This window comes from Carassius auratus, chromosome 22 (genome assembly GCF_003368295.1).
Source record: "Carassius auratus strain Wakin chromosome 22, ASM336829v1, whole genome shotgun sequence".
Taxonomy (NCBI): Eukaryota; Metazoa; Chordata; class Actinopteri; order Cypriniformes; family Cyprinidae; genus Carassius; species Carassius auratus.
In genome coordinates this window covers 2654702-2670235 of record NC_039264.1, presented here as the reverse complement: position 1 = coordinate 2670235, position 15534 = coordinate 2654702, and the positions used below count along the sequence as shown (strand labels likewise).

At 44.1% G+C, this 15534-nt stretch overlaps 1 protein-coding gene and 1 long non-coding RNA gene across 4 annotated transcripts; both read right to left on the bottom strand.

Annotated features, from left to right (window-relative positions):
• Positions 1-1007: 1007 nt before the first annotated feature.
• On the bottom strand, positions 1008-13458 carry LOC113039383 (uncharacterized). Its single transcript, XM_026197281.1, has 10 exons — positions 13418-13458; positions 13290-13328; positions 12910-12938; positions 11546-11645; positions 11325-11449; positions 10863-11177; positions 10303-10614; positions 9902-10213; positions 1718-2008; positions 1008-1629 (listed from the first exon to the last, which is right to left on the bottom strand). Exons 1-10 carry the CDS (start codon positions 13423-13425, stop codon positions 1478-1480), a joined length of 1683 nt encoding a protein of 560 aa, XP_026053066.1. The 5' UTR covers positions 13426-13458; the 3' UTR covers positions 1008-1477.
• Positions 13459-13554: 96 nt separating this feature from the next.
• Positions 13555-15534, bottom strand: LOC113039385 (uncharacterized). Of its 3 annotated transcripts, none has more exons than XR_003274972.1 (3): positions 15323-15534; positions 14796-15020; positions 13555-13720 (listed from the first exon to the last, which is right to left on the bottom strand). It is a non-coding gene; the product is annotated as an uncharacterized LOC113039385 (long non-coding RNA). The 3 variants fall into 3 exon arrangements; XR_003274973.1 differs by having other exon boundaries at positions 14872-15020; XR_003274971.1 differs by lacking the exon at positions 13555-13720 and having other exon boundaries at positions 14324-15020.

Genomic DNA, 15534 nt, shown 5'->3' with positions numbered 1-15534 from the left:
GCAGGAGTTTTCTTTTACAGAGTGTCTATTTACACAAATCATATCACATCAAAGTTTTTTTTTTTTTTTTTTTTTGATAAAAATGAAAGAAATAATTTAACAATTTTAAATAAAGTATGGGGTAGTGTTGTAGTTGATTTAACAAATGCTAGATTTTATTTAAAGCCTGTTGGATATTGACTATATCCAAGGGATTGTGAACGTCGGTCCTGGAGAGTTTTGCTTCAACCCTAATCCAACGCACCTGAATAAGTTATTCAAGGCCTGAAGGGTTACAAGAAAGCTAGAGGCAGGTGAATTTTAATTAGATTTGGAGCTGAAATCTGCACCCCTAGGTAAGGTAATGTATTAGCTAAGATAAAGGACTTAGCTGCCCCTGTATCTCACAGGATTGATACTGGTCGGCCAAGTGAGTCAACTAAAAGAGACCCAGAGCCAGTTAATAGGAAGCGTTGGTAGCCAGCATCCTAGAGCTGTGGAAATGAGTGGTCAGAGACAGAACCATCATGAAAAATAGCTGCACCATTGCATTTTTGCAGGTGGAAATCAGGTGACCTGGATCTAAGCAGTAAAAACAGACACGCTTGCTGTTTAAGTGAGTCAGCACATGCTTATTTTCCTCCGATTTCTCAGAGAGATGAACAGATGACATTACCCTCTCTGTCTGCTTATTCATGAAATTCTGGTGTCTAAACTAATGTGTAGAAGAAAATACTGACCTGTGTGTAAGTGAAAACTCATTCGCTAAAACTGCAGCTTCAGAAAGTAAACTTATCTTTTCTCATTCAGGTGCACTACATTGTTCTCAGCAATACAGTTTTTACACTTCAAGCTATAGGAGTTCTTTGCAGTTGTTGAAGACTGTTAACCCTAAAAGCAAAACACTATACTTTTCAAACAGGGTTCTCTTTTCTCAAGCCAATTCAATAAAGGTTTGTTTGGGTGTTTTTCAAAAATCTTAAATAAAGTTATTATTCCAAATGTAATAAATCAATGAGGCTTTAATGTCTGAATGATAAAGAATTTTATTGATAATTGCAATGAAAAACATATGGGAATCTGATAATAGTAAAGTGAGATCTAAGAGAAAGAGGCTATAATCAATAAAACTGTTTAAACTGGATTAAAAAATAATAATACGTCTCACCCTGCAAATGGCAAAGAGAGATATGTTTTCATGTGCTTTCATGTGTTCAACCAGTAGAGGAGCATCACTGCCTTATCAAATATGAAAGATTCAACTGTACATATAAAAAAGCATGTTATATTAAGTGTGAGCATAGCAATCTTGGTAATTTTCAGTATTTACCAACATTTTGAGCGCTAATGTGAGAATGTGTTGCTGTTTTTTCTCAAATCATCTTCTAATGGGGAAATGAGCTGCCAATCAATACCAGTAGAATAATATAAAAAGTAATTTAAGATTAATAAATGATTAAAATGGTAATATTAGAAATTACATCATGATCTAGGTTTCTTATTTGTGAAAATGTGCTCGATCTTGTTCAGCTCTTCTAGATCTGATGTCATAAACCAGGAGAACAACAGCAGCCACAGCAGCCACGCCCACCAGAGCAGTTATGACCAATCGGATCACAGCTTCAGTAGAACCACACCAGTGTTCAGAGTCTGAGGAATAAAACATCAAACTGAGTTTAGCTCAGTCAATAGACATTAATATCAGCACTAATATCAATTAATATCAGCTCTGCTGTACCTGAACACGAGTGACAGAGTTGAGTGATGTCCAGATGTTGAGTCCGGTTAATGATGGGATTGTTGATCACACAGCTGTAGCTGTTTTTATCCTGATATTCCACCTCCAGAGGTAGAGAGAGACTGATGCTGAGATCAGGCACACTGATGCTGGACAATAAACTGTTACCTTTGTACCAGGAGAAAGTCATGTGGCTCACATTCACTATTGAGCACAGAAATGAACATTTGGTCTTTGACAATCCTGATGATGAAGAACAGTCTCTGCTAATGACAGGTACAGGTGGACTAGCTTGAAAACATCAGAGAATAAAGATAAATGAGGATAATATTAAAGACAATAAGGAATAAACAACAATTTCTGCAATTTCACAAATGCACTAATCATTAACACTAAAAATACAATGTAAATATGAGACTCATTTAGCAGTTTGAACTCTTATATGTGTCATATTTGCATACCGCTGCACTGTTCAAATTCATGATTGGTTGACTACTAAATAAAAAATATTAAACATAATGATAAAATAATATTTTAAAAGGTTAATGTTAATTTCAAATAAGCAGTTTTTAAGACTGATCAAAAGTGAAATAGTAAATCTACAGTAGGTGGACAACCTAAATGGGGAGTACCGCCGCGCGTACCAGTCGCGTGTTAAAATCATTTGTGAGACTACTGCCAGGTGGCGCAAAGGGACGGATTGCGAAATGAATGTAATTGTAAAATGAGATAAAATGAGGAAGTAAAACAATAACATTATGATATAACATTGTAACATCTTTAAGAAATATTAAAACATTTACCGTGAGTTAATTTCAAAACATAGGATAGTCTTAGGCTACAGCCTACTCATCAAAATGAGCAAAGACAACAGAACCCAGTGATGGATACACTGGACACGATCCCCATAAGTGAACTGATGCTCGTTCTGTTTATAACGAAATGTACCGACACTGCGTTCAGATGATTTGACACTGTAGTACGATGTCATCAAGTTTAGACAGACTTTTCGCACGACAACTCTCGCGTCCGGTGTAGACACAGACAGTGACTGCTCTATTTACAAATAAGAAAAAAAAAATCCTAAACCAGTGGCATAACGAGATGGAAATATAGACTAGAAAATATATTTACACTTGCTCTGTCCTCCGTCCATGACACTGACTCACTGCGGAGCTGCCAGTTTTAATCTGAACAGCTCTTAACGCCGAGTGGATGGTGATCCATGATGGGCTAGTATTAACAAATAAAAAATAATAATAAAAAAAATAAAGTTCTTTCCAGCATTAAGGTAATAACATTACAGTATTTTATCATCTTGTCTCAGTTATAAATTTATAACTATATTAAAACTATATTATTTGTCATTTGAATATTGATTTTAAAATCGATTTAAATCATAAATCTGATTTTTTTAAGGCCATATGCTATCGCCCAGCACTAAAACCAAGAAAAGAAGGCTCCCTTTAAGATCACTTAAGTTGTCAGTTAATGAAGCTCTTTTTTTCATTGTGTGCATTGTGTTGATTATAATGAGAGAACTTGAGTTTAATCGTGAGGACGTTTTATTAATCCATCCATTCTGTAGAGTTTCAAAGATTTAGCTAAATGTGCAGGTTTAATTTATTCGTTTCTTGTTTTAGGCTAATTAAGCATAAATAATGTGAACGAAATTATACAGTGCTTCACGTTTAAACATGCAACAATTTCTTAATCAGTTTACAGACAAATGTCTTTTTCCCAAGAAGTTATCTGTCAAAATAAAGGACAGTTAACGAATAACAAAAACGCATGTTGTTTTATTAAAGGATTTTTAAAATATAAATTAAAATATAGACATAATATATGAAAATATTGACATTGCATATTAATCCATGTAGCCTACCACCCTAAAATAGGCTACCACTTTTAATGCTCCGATGCAAAGTAAACCACAGTTCCCATTCAGTCGGTCACATTCGACGTTACGAAAGGGGATCTCGCCCGAGAGCCCAATCACCTTCAAGTGGTACAAAACAAGCCAATGGTACACAAAGTACCTTGGTCTGCGGAATTTGCATCGCGTGCTCAGCCCCGCAGAATGGGTATATAAGGAGCAACGCGAGCAACTCGCATACAAGCTTTCGCTTCAGAGCCGAGCACATCGCTTGCTGCAATCACCGGAGTGTTTACAAGCAAGAGCTGGTGTTGGTGTGACGGCGCGATTCAGCGGTTCGTCTGGGTTTCCTGCGACAGCTCCCGCGTTCCCCTGAGCGCTTCAACACCTCTAAAAGAGACAAATTTCTCTCACAAAAGAGATACGGGCCGATTTGCGTCTTTTTAAAGATGTAATTTCGCCCGTGTGTTTCTGGGTGCGGTCGATATATATCGCTCTTCGTGACGGTCACGATCGCTGTGTCACGTGTCTGGGCTTCCAGCATGCTGAGACTGCGTCCGTGGATGGCTCATGTTCTCATTGCGGGGACATGACCATCTCGGCGTTGAGATCGAGACTCGATTACCTTAAAAGGTATAGAGTCCCCTCTGGCACACCCCGTTCTAGCTCTTCTTCTCGTAAGAGAGCTACTTCGGCTGGTGGCCAGGGTGATCTGAGGGTTACCGTGTGGGCTTCCCCGATGAGCGAACCTCCTCGGGCCACACCCCCCTCACATACGCCACAGCCGGTCGAGTTCCTGGATGAGTTTGCTGGACCCTCTCAGGCTCCTGACATCTCATTTGGGGCTCGCGAAGAGGACCGTATGTCGATCGCCGCAACACAAGGTGGGCTTGAGTCCTCGGGAGATGAGGGTTCGGCTGCGTTGCCTCCCTCGGGAGTGCCAGCGTTGTCCGAGTCTGATCCCGAGCTGACGGCCGTGCTTTCCCAGGCAGCGGAGAGCATCGGGCTGGAGTGGAATCCTCCACCCTGTCCCGAGCGCTCGAGGCTGGATGATTGGTTCCTGGGGGCTGCTCATGCGGATCGCCAGCACCCCCCTCTGTTTCCTTTCTTCCCGGAAGTGCACCGGGAAGTAACTAGTTCATGGAAGGCACCTTTAACTGCCCGAAACCGTTCTGGTTCTTCCTCCGCCTTCACTGCCCTCGATGGCGGGGCGGCCAAGGGGTATGCTGGGATTCCCCCGGTGGAGCGTTCTGTTGCGATGCAACTGTGTCCACAGAGCGCCTCCGCTTGGCATGGTGGTCCCAAGCTGCCCTCCAAGGCCTGTAAGTTCTCATCCACGCTTGTGGCCAAGGCTTACAGAGCTGCGGGCCAGGCCGCTTCTGCCCTGCATGCCATGGCCTCATTTCAGGTCTATCAGGCCAAGCTGCTCCAGCAGCTGCACGAGGGCGGTGCTGACCCAGCGGTTTTTCAGGAGGCGCGCACTGCTAACGACCTCGCTCTCCGGGTGACGAAGGTCACTGCGCGCTCCTTGGGTCAGGTGATGTCCACTTTGGTGGTCCAGGAGCGCCACCTATGGCTGAACCTGGCAGACATGAGGGAATCTGACTGGGCTCAGCTCCTCAACTCCCCGGTCTCCCAGGATGGCCTCTTCGGCGACGCGGTAGAGAGCTTTGCCCAGCAGTTCTCTGCCGCCCAGAAGCAATCTGAGGCCATCAGACACATCTTGCCCCGGCGGCCCACTGCTGCTTCCACCCCGCCGCCGGCGCAACCTCAGCCTGCTCGTCGCCGAGGGCACCCCCCTGCGGCCTCCTCCACTCCCGCTCGGCCACAGCAGCAGCCTTCACCCCGGCCGCAGCGAGGAGATGGCCCCAGAAGGGCGGCGCAACCCGTCTCTGCCCCTAAACCTGCCAAACGCCAGGCCAAGCGGCGTTCCTGAGACGGGCGACCCGGAGTTGGAGACGTCAGCTCATCGGGAGATGGTAGCAGGACACTCCTTCCCCCGGAGGAGGGCTGGGGGAGAATCTTTTGTTCTCGTTTTCTTTTTGTTCCGCCACTGGCCCTGCGGCCGGTGGTACCAAAATCTTCACTAAAAGAGCTATTTCCTCTACCTCCGGGTCCCAAGAGGCCACGAACGACAGCTGGCGACGTGCTTCCTCGCCGCTCTCGTTCCCCTCTCCCCTTGCCAGTTTCCATGCAAAGACGGCTCAAGAACGCTTCACCTTCTCATGCCCTCTTTGCCACTTGGAGTCAGACGAGTGCCCGCACTCCGCCCCCGCTAAGGGACGCTATGCCTCCCGTGCCGGGGCTGTCTGCTCCACCACGCTGCCCCACTGTGGGTACACCTGTAGTCCCCTTGACCCCGCTGGTTTGGTTCCTGGGAGCCTGGCTAGAGCTCCCCAGGCCTTCCCGCTGACTCATCCGGACGCTCAGGCTCGGCTACGCGATTCAGTTCGCCCGGCGTCCCCCCAGGTTTCGGGGTGTCCACGCGACGATGGTGGGCAAAGATGCCCCTGTCATGCTCGTGGAGGTCGCGAACCTGCTGGCAAAGGGCGCGATAGAGCCAGTCCCTCCAGCCGACATGAAGTCCGGCTTTTACAGCCCTTACTTCATAGTACCCAAGACGACAGCTGGGTTACGGCCAATCCTGGACCTGCGTGCCTTGAACCGAGCTCTGCACAGACTCCCGTTCAAGATGCTAACGCCCAAGCGCAATTTCGAATGCATTCGTCCGTTGGATTGGTTTGCAGCGATCAACTAGAAGGACGCATACTTTCATGTCTCCATTCTTCCTCGACACAGACCGTTTCTTCGGTTTGCTTTCGAGGGGCAGGCATATCAGTACAAGGTTCTCCCATTCGGGTTGGCCCTCTCTCCCCGCGTCTTTACGAAGGTCGTGGAGGGAGCCCTGGCTCCTCTCAGGGAACAAGGTGTCCGTATCCTCAACTACCTCGACGACTGGCTGATCCTAGCTCACTCTCAAGAGCGGTTGTGCGAGCACAGGGATCTGGTGCTCAGACACCTCACCCGACTGGGTCTTCAGGTCAACTGGGAAAAGAGCAAACTCTCCCCTGTGCAGAGGATCTCTTTTCTCGGTATGGAAATAGACTCGGCCGCCATGTTCACGCAGCTTACAAACGAGCGCGCGCAGTCACTGCTGAATTGCCTGAGACAATTCGAGGACAAGAGAGCGGTTCCACTGAAACTGTTTCAGAGGCTCCTGGGGCATATGGCGTCCGCGGCGGCAGTCATACCGCTCGGGCTTCTCCATATGAGACCGCTTCAGCACTGGCTTCACGACCGGGTCCCGAGATGGGCATGGCAACAGGGCATGCTCCGAGTGACCATCACTCCGGCCTGCCGCCGATACTTCACCCCGTGGTTGGACCCCTCGTTTCTACGGGCCGGCGTGCCCCTAGAACCGGTGTCCAGACATGTTGTTGTGTCAACAGATGCCTCTGCCACGGGCTGGGGTGCCATGTGCAACGGGCATGCTGCGTCCGGCTCCTGGACAGGACCCCGACTTCAGTGGCATGTCAATTGCCTCGAGTTGCTAGCAGTACATCTTGCTCTGCACCGCTTCAGAGCCCTGCTGAAGGATAAGCACGTTCTGGTCCGTACGGACAACACTGCGATCGCAGCGTACATCAACCGTCAAGGTGGTCTACGCTCCCGCCGCATGTCGCAACTCGCTCGCCATCTCCTCCTGTGGAGTCACAAGCATCTGAGGTTGCTTCGTGCCATTCACATTCCTGGCAGGCTCAATCGTGCAGCCGACGAGCTCTCACGACAGCAGTCTCGCCCCGGGGAATGGAGACTCCACCCCCAGTCGGTTCAGCTGATTTGGGAACACTTCGGAGACACTCAGGTAGACCTGTTTGCCTCTCCAGAAAATTCCCACTGCCAGTTGTTTTACTCCCTGACCGAGGGCACCCTCGGCACGGACGCCCTGGCACACAGCTGGCCGCTGGGCCTGCGCAAGTATGCGTTTCCCCCAGTGAGCCTTCTTGCACAGACGTTGTGCAAGATCAGGGAGGACGAGGAGCAGGTCCTCATGGTTGCGCCTTTTTGGCCCGGCCGGACCTGGTTCCCCGAACTTGTACTCCTCGCAACAGCCCCTCCCTGGCCAATTCCTTTGAGGAAGGACCTTCTTTCTCAGAGACGGGGCACCCTCTGGCACCCACGTCCCGATCTGTGGAATCTACATGTGTGGGTTCTGGACGGGTCACGGAAGGTTTAGGTACCTTGCCACCACAGGTGGTAGCTACCATCACTTCAGCTAGAGCCATGTCCACCAGACATGCCTATGCTTTGAAGTGGAACCTCTTCGTCACTTGGTGTTCTTCACGGTGTGAGGACCCCTGGAAATTCCCGGTTGGGTCAGTGCTTTCCTTTCTTCAGGAGGGGTTGGAACGAAGGCTGTCTCCTTCCACCCTCAAGGTCTATATGGCTGCCATTTCGGCTCACCATGACCCCGTTGAAGGTAAGTCTCTTGGAAGGCACGATCTGATCATCAGGTTCCTGAGAGGAGCAAGGAAGCTCAATCCGCCTCACCCTCAGCAACACCCTTTGGGTACATGCCCAAAGTTCCCACCACTCCTTTTAGGGATCAGGTGGTGAACTTGCAAGCGCTGCCCCTGGAGGAGGCAGACCCAGCCCTGGCGCTGCTCTGTCCAGTACGTGCGCTCCACACCTACGTGGACAGAACTCGGTGCCTTAGGACCTCAGACCAGCTCTTTGTCTGTTACGGAAGCCAGCAGAAGGGAAAGGCTGTCTCCAAGCAGAGGTTATCCCACTGGATAGTGGATGCTATTGTCCTGGCTTATCAGGCTCGAGACCTGCCATGCCCCCTAGGGGTGAGAGCTCACTCAACTAGGAGCGTAGCTTCCTCCTGGGCGCTGGCGCATGGCGCCTCGCTAGCAGACATCTGTACAGCTGCGGGCTGAGCGACACCTAACACATTCGCGAGATTTTATAATCCCCGGGTACTCGCCCCTTCGGGCCAGTAAGGACCTGCTCGGTGTCAATCCGCTTGCTGCGCCATTCCACTCCGCGGACTGGATGCGTGCGCTATTCCCCTCAGGTGAGTTCCTCAGTCAGAACCCTGGGTTCCTCCAGCACTGTTGATGTCCAACACTTGCGTACATGCCCTTTGGTCAGCCATGTGTGGGACTAGGTGCCTCCATGTGTCATGATTCCCCTTCTGGGTAATCCCACGTGTGTATGTCCACAGTAAGTCTCTCCGCAGCATGTGTCTTTCCCTTGGCAAGCCCTTGCCAGCTCTGTCATTGAAACTTCCACCCTGCGGGCTGGGTACCTCAGAGTTCTTACGTGTCACCACCTTGGTAGATACCTGCCTTCTGTAAGTCCTCCCACGGGCAGGCAGCCTGCTAGCATTTGTCCAGCTGGAATATGCTACCCAGTGTATTCTGTGCAAGCTATAGGCCCTCACTCGTGCTGGCCTCACGACAGGGTGTTATCACTCACACGGGTCGCTGGAAGACAGCCATGTGGCGTTTTGTAAGGGACCCCATTCGTAACGTCGGACGTGACCGACTGAAAGAGAACATCTTGGTTACGTATGTAACCCTCGTTCCCTGAAGGAGGGAACGGAGACGTTACGTCCCCTTGCCACATCGCTGTTCCGCTGAACGGCCTGGTCACTGGCTTGGCTCCTCAGCGAAGACTTGAATGCGAGTTGCTCGCGTTGCTCCTTATATACCCGCTCTGTGGGGCGGAGCTCGCGATGCAAATTCCGCAGACCAAGGTACTTTGTGTACCATTGGCTCGTTTTGTACCACTCGAAGGTGATTGGGCTCTCGGGCGAGATCCCCATTCGTAACGTCTCCGTTCCCTCCTTCAGGGAACGAGGGTTACATACGTAACCAAGACGTTTATTTTGAATAATATAATCCATAATTAATATACTATAAATAATACTGCACACCTTTTAAATGCATCAAATCTAAAATATGGTTTAATACCATGTAACTTAGAGAAAATATAAGAACAGACTCAGGCACAGGCATGACATTTATCCTGCTTGAATTCGTTTTAAGAAATGCACATAACTTCATAAGTACCATGTTGATATCTTGTGGTTAAAGCACCACTCAGCAGTCAAAAGCTGCAAATGCACTTTACAGACGCTGCGGAGGCGGTACCCGTGGCGGTAAAAAGGGCCTTTTGGATGTCTACCTACTGTATATGCCTTTGATGTAAAAATCAATTAGTTATTTTAAGAACAAAACATCTGAACGATATAATACTTCTTCAAATCAACTTTAAAGCTGATAGACTGATAAACTCACCATAGACTGTAAGACTGAATTTCCAGTATTTGGTCTCGCTGTAGGTCTGCAGTTCATAAAGTCCAGAGTGTGCATTTCTGATGTCTTTGATGGTCAGGGATCCAGTTTGTTTGTCCAACTTCAGTCTGTCTCTGAATCTCCCATCATTATAATCAAATATAGTAATGTGGTCAGCCTTTACATTGATATGAGCTATTAAAGAGTTGATGAACACCCACTGAAACACATTATCATCTAATTTAGTAATATCAGAGTTTAGAGTGACTGAATCTCCCTCCATAGCTGACACTGACTTCACTGCACCTGTAAAACCTGAAGAACAAACAGAAACAACATGGGGTGTGGATGCTGTGGGGATTAAAACATAAAATAGGTGTATCTTATGTCAATATTTAACCCACCAAAGACATTAAGAGTGAAATCTATCATCATACGTGTGGCATGTAGTTCATAATATCCAGCATGTTCACTTCTGGTGTCTGTGATGGTCAGAGATCCAGTTTGCTTGTCCAGCTTTAGTCTGTCTCTGAATCTCCCATCAAGAACATGATCATACACAGAGAATCTGTCAGGCAATACATCAGCTATTATGGTGTTTTTATTTCCAAATGTCCACTGAATCAGATCATCAGTCTGTATTTCAGTAAGACCAGCGTTTAGAGTGACTGAACCTCCCTCCATCACTGACACTGACATCCGTGCATTTGCAATGCCTGGAAAACAAACACAAAACAGATTATGATCTTTAAATAACTCTATATTATGATTTACTGAAATAGTTTGCTATTTTTAATTTTATTACTTAATTTTTTGCATTTTTGCTTTCATTTATACAGAATGGTATAAAGAGTAGAAATGAAATGAAAGAAAGACAGAAAGGAAGACAAGCACAACTGCTCAATGTGGCAGACCGAGGATATCGACTCTAATAAAAAATCAAACAGATGAAACACATATTTACCATCTTTGACAGTGAGAATGAACCTCTTGACCACGCTGTTGATCTGAAGTTTATAAAGTCCAGTATGTTTCATTTTGATGTCTGTGATGGTCAGAGATCCAGTTTCATGATCCAGCTTCAGTCTGTTGCTGAATTTCCCATTGTCATCAAATACAGTGTAGACGTTAGACACTTTTAAGATAAAAGCTAATATAACATCTTTAAACAACCACTGAATCAGACCATCATCTTCTCTTATTTCAGTAAGACCAGAGTTCAGAGTGACTGAATCTCCCTCCTTCACTGACACTGACTTAATTTCATCACCAAACACAGCTGAAGAACAAACACAAACAGGGTTTTAGTAAACAAAGCTTACATTCGAAACAACAGCAACAACAGAAGCAAAATGCCGTGTGGATGAATACTTGTATCTTTGTGATGATTAAACAATAAAACATTTGAAACAATTATATAACTCACCATAGACAGTGAGAAGGAAAGCCTTCTTCATACAGTTGATGTGTAGTTGACAAGGTCCAGTATCTTCAGTTGTGGTGTTTGTGATGGTCAGAGATCTAGTTTGTTTGTCCAGCTTCAGTCTGTTTCTGAATCTCCCATCAAGAACATCATCATACACAGTGATTCTGTCGGCCGGTTTATTTATTTCAGCAATTAAAGTGAATTTATTTACACAAACCCACAGAATCAGACCATCATCTGTTATTTCAGTAAGACCAGAGTTTAGAGTGACTGAATCTCCCTCCATCACGGACACTGGTGTCAGAATATTATCAAAATCACCTGGAGAGTTTATCACAGATTAAAGCTTTAAAATCACTTGATCTTGATTTAATGAAGCGTTACTAAAGTACTTTTAATAATTTACCAGAACTGAAGCCGTAAAAACACATTTCAAACTCACCATTCAGACGCCAGAAACACAAACAGAACAAGACTAATCTGAGAAACATTTTCTTCATTGGTTCTCTGAAAAACCCACGACAGTGATGCTTAAAATGTGTGAAAACACTCACAACTGAACTGTGATATTTATCTGGATGTGACCTCAGTCAGTGTTTCCGCTCACATGTCCATCTCCTTTATCGTCATGAAAATCAACGAGCTTTTGCTGATCTTACATTTTCACATTAATTCTGGGCCTGATTGAAGATTAATAGCAGAAGAGTGGCTGAGTTACACAAGGACACCCTAGCTCAGCCAAAAGCGTGTTTGCACGTGTTCAGTGTTTATAAAGCTTACAAACGGTTTATCAAACTAGCGCTAAGACTACAGTGGTTCCCACTTTGGCAATCCAAAATTAACAGCTACAACACATTTTCAGTGTCCAACTTGAACAAAGTATTTCAGAGTCAGAGTATATCTTTGCACTGACTTGACACTGACCTGTTTCCAGAAAAATGCTGGAAATGCTAATTATGCTAATATGGAAATAATGTGTAACTGGGACATGTTGCGTATCCCAAATGCATGTTAAACTCACAGCAGAGATGGAGATTCGCTGTGAACTGATACGAAGATGCTAAAGAAGATGTTAACTTCCTGTTTCTTGAACTGTTGCATAAAATCAATATCACATTTGCAATCATGCTGATATTCTAGAAAACAGCACTGTCGCTCGCATGATATTCCTTATCAAATGATATAAATACAAAAGTTTAATATATGTATAAATATAAAAGATCATATTTAATATGACAAAGTCATTTCAGGGTGATTTAAATGGCACTGATAATAGGCTAAATCACGTAGTGAAAGCATGCACATGCACTAGATTATCGTACTAGAAGGGAAAAAACCTCTTCACCCACAAACTATTAACACACACACAAACATGCAGCAGAAGCTGTTTATCTACCTAACAGATCAAACCACGTTACTGTACAGATAAAAGAGAGGAAAACCACTGCAAAGTCCATTTGACTCAAAAACCAGTGAATCACATTTAAAATGTTTTCTTGTGTTGTACAATGAGTGTAAATGAATGAAAACATTAAGTCAACTGTAAATGTAGTTGTTAGTTTTGAAAAAAAACACATTTGATTACCTGAGACTTTTGGCTTGGCGGATGCACTGCTGAAACAAGAAACATTAACAGACTGTGATGATGTTCAGTTATTAGCATTCTGTGGTATATTAAACTGGCATCACATCACAAAAGAATCACGTATAGTATGAATCAAACATCACACCACATTAGCTGTGAAAAAAATCTGATCACAACAGGTTTAACAAGCAATCAAGCGTTTTTGAAATCATCATTTAGAGTGGAAATTAACATTGATACCAGGAGGTGAATATATAAAGTCATTATAAATAAATGGACATTCAATTATTTAAATGTCAATGAAATCACATTATCATATGTGCTTAATCTTATTCAGTCCTGGATCTGATGTCACGAACAAGGACAGTAGCCACACCCACCGGAGTAGAGCGGACCATCGGTTCACAGCTTCACCAAATCTAAGGGATAAAAACATCAAACTGAGTTCAGCTCAGTCAATAAACGTTAATATCAGCACCAACATCAACTAATATCAGCTCTGCTGTACCTGAACATGGTTGACAGAGTTTGCTGATGTCCAGATGTGTGGTCTGGTTTGTGATGTGATTGTTGATCACACAGCTGTAGCTGTTTTTCTCCTGATATTCCACCTCCAGAGGTAGAGAGAGACTGATGCTGAGATCAGACACACTGATGCTGGACAATAAACTGTTTCCTTTGTACCAGGAGAGAGTCACATGACTCACATTCACCACTGAACACACCAGTGAACAATATGATGAAGATGAAGATGATGAAGATGATGAACAGTTTGAAGAGTTACCACTGATGACAGGAAGAGACATACGAGCTGAAAACATGAGAGAATAAAGAGAAATATGGATGAATGAAGATGTTCAAGCAGATGAGGAAGAAACAAAGACTGATCAAAAGTATAGCATTTCACAACATCTGATATACAGTAGAAAGTTAAACAATTTAGGTGGAATAATTGTAAAAACAAAACTGAAGACATTGAGATGAAAAGAAGGCCTGCTCCTAGTGTTGTACTCTAGTTCATATTCTCCAGTGTGTTGAGTTGTGATGTTTGTGATGGTCAGAGATCCAGTTTGATCGTCCAGCTTCAGTCTGTTTCTGAATCTCCCATCAAGAACATCATCATACACAGAGAATCTGCTCTCTGGTATATTGATTTCAGCTATTAAATTGTCTTTATTTATAAACCACCACTGAATCCAGTCATCATTCAGATAAGTACGACCACTGTGTAGAGTGACCGAATCTCCCTCCATCGCTGACCTTTTGTATCGGTCTCAACAAACCTTTCTGTAGTGCACAGAGTTTGTCACAGTTTATAGTTATATGTAACAATTATGTCACCCTCAGGTTGAGGTATGCTGGACCAGTATCTAGATTCAGAGGAGCAGTAAATAAACTCACACAGACCACTAAATGTGTTTGAATAACTGCCGGCTTATATTGACAAACAGTGCACTCATAAACCTCACTTCACACACAATACAAAGAAAATAAATACATTACCATCCACAGTATAAGGGAAAACAATATAAAAATAAAGCAATATATCAAATGAATGTTTACCTTTTTTTCCTATAGGTTTCCTTCTATAACGCGCTAATTTAACTAGTTTTGTTCACCTAGTTGTTTTATCCTATTTAGTTCAGATCTAATAAAGTTTATGTTCGCTTTTAGGCCTAATCAATTTAAGTTTGGTTCTTTTCTTATTCAGTGGTTTCTGTTATGCACTATTATTTAGACTGCTTCAAAGTAACCTTTTTCTTTGTTCTAACACAAATGATAGATAACCAAACTCAACATTCAAGAAGGGAAAAAATAAAAAATAAATAAGAAAATGCACAAAAGTTACAAAATTCTCAAAGTTGGTTTCACAATTCTGTACGCACAATTCTGGTTACAGTCAGTCACTCAGTCCAACTGCTGTCTGCAGGAAGGAAAATATAGCAGTCTTTACAGTCCTACCAGGATGGAGAATACCCAGGTGAATTTGCTTTCCTTTACAGGTCGCTGATATATAGCAACAGTCTCTGTTCTCCTCGGTGGTTTGTTGGGTGGCTCGCCATCTTGTTGAAATCAAATTTCAGATGTCTTCAAAGGGAAAAAAACCTGTCCTGATTTATAAACAGTACCATACACACACAAACAGAACAAAACACCATTAACAATACAACACAATTTCCAAAGATTAAATATTTGCTTGAAACGATAAATTTTCCCAGTCTCAAACAACCATGAGATGTTCTCAAAATGGTGGCTGCACGTTTGTAATGCAGCACATGTGTATATACATTTCCATATAATCCACATCTCATTCCCACATAAATTAACCAAAAAATGTACTCCTCATTAATAAGTTACAAATAAAAATAAATTTTTGGAACCATACACATTTTAAACAATTTAGAGAACTCACCAAATCCGTTTGGTCTCAAACTCACAAACGCAAATATAATCCAAGTCAATCTCAGAGATGTAAATGGAAAAGATTTCGCCAATGTAGCACCTCAGAACAAATTACATTTACTTTTACAATCTTAAAGTCAAAGTTATTTTTCTTTACTCGACCGATCAATGTCAGCGTCACCTCTCGTCTCTTCATCTCAATCTCAATTAGTACGTTCTCTC

Bases quoted from the DNA above. Each gene is read 5' to 3' on its own strand.
- LOC113039383 (XM_026197281.1), bottom strand. The intron at 12,939-13,289 runs GTGGGTGTGGCT...TTCTTGTTTCAG, and splicing joins CGATGGTCCGCTCTACTCCG to CAGTGCATCCGCCAAGCCAA. The intron at 11,178-11,324 runs GTGAGTTATATA...TTTGTTCTTCAG, and splicing joins TTTCCTTCTCACTGTCTATG to CTGTGTTTGGTGATGAAATT.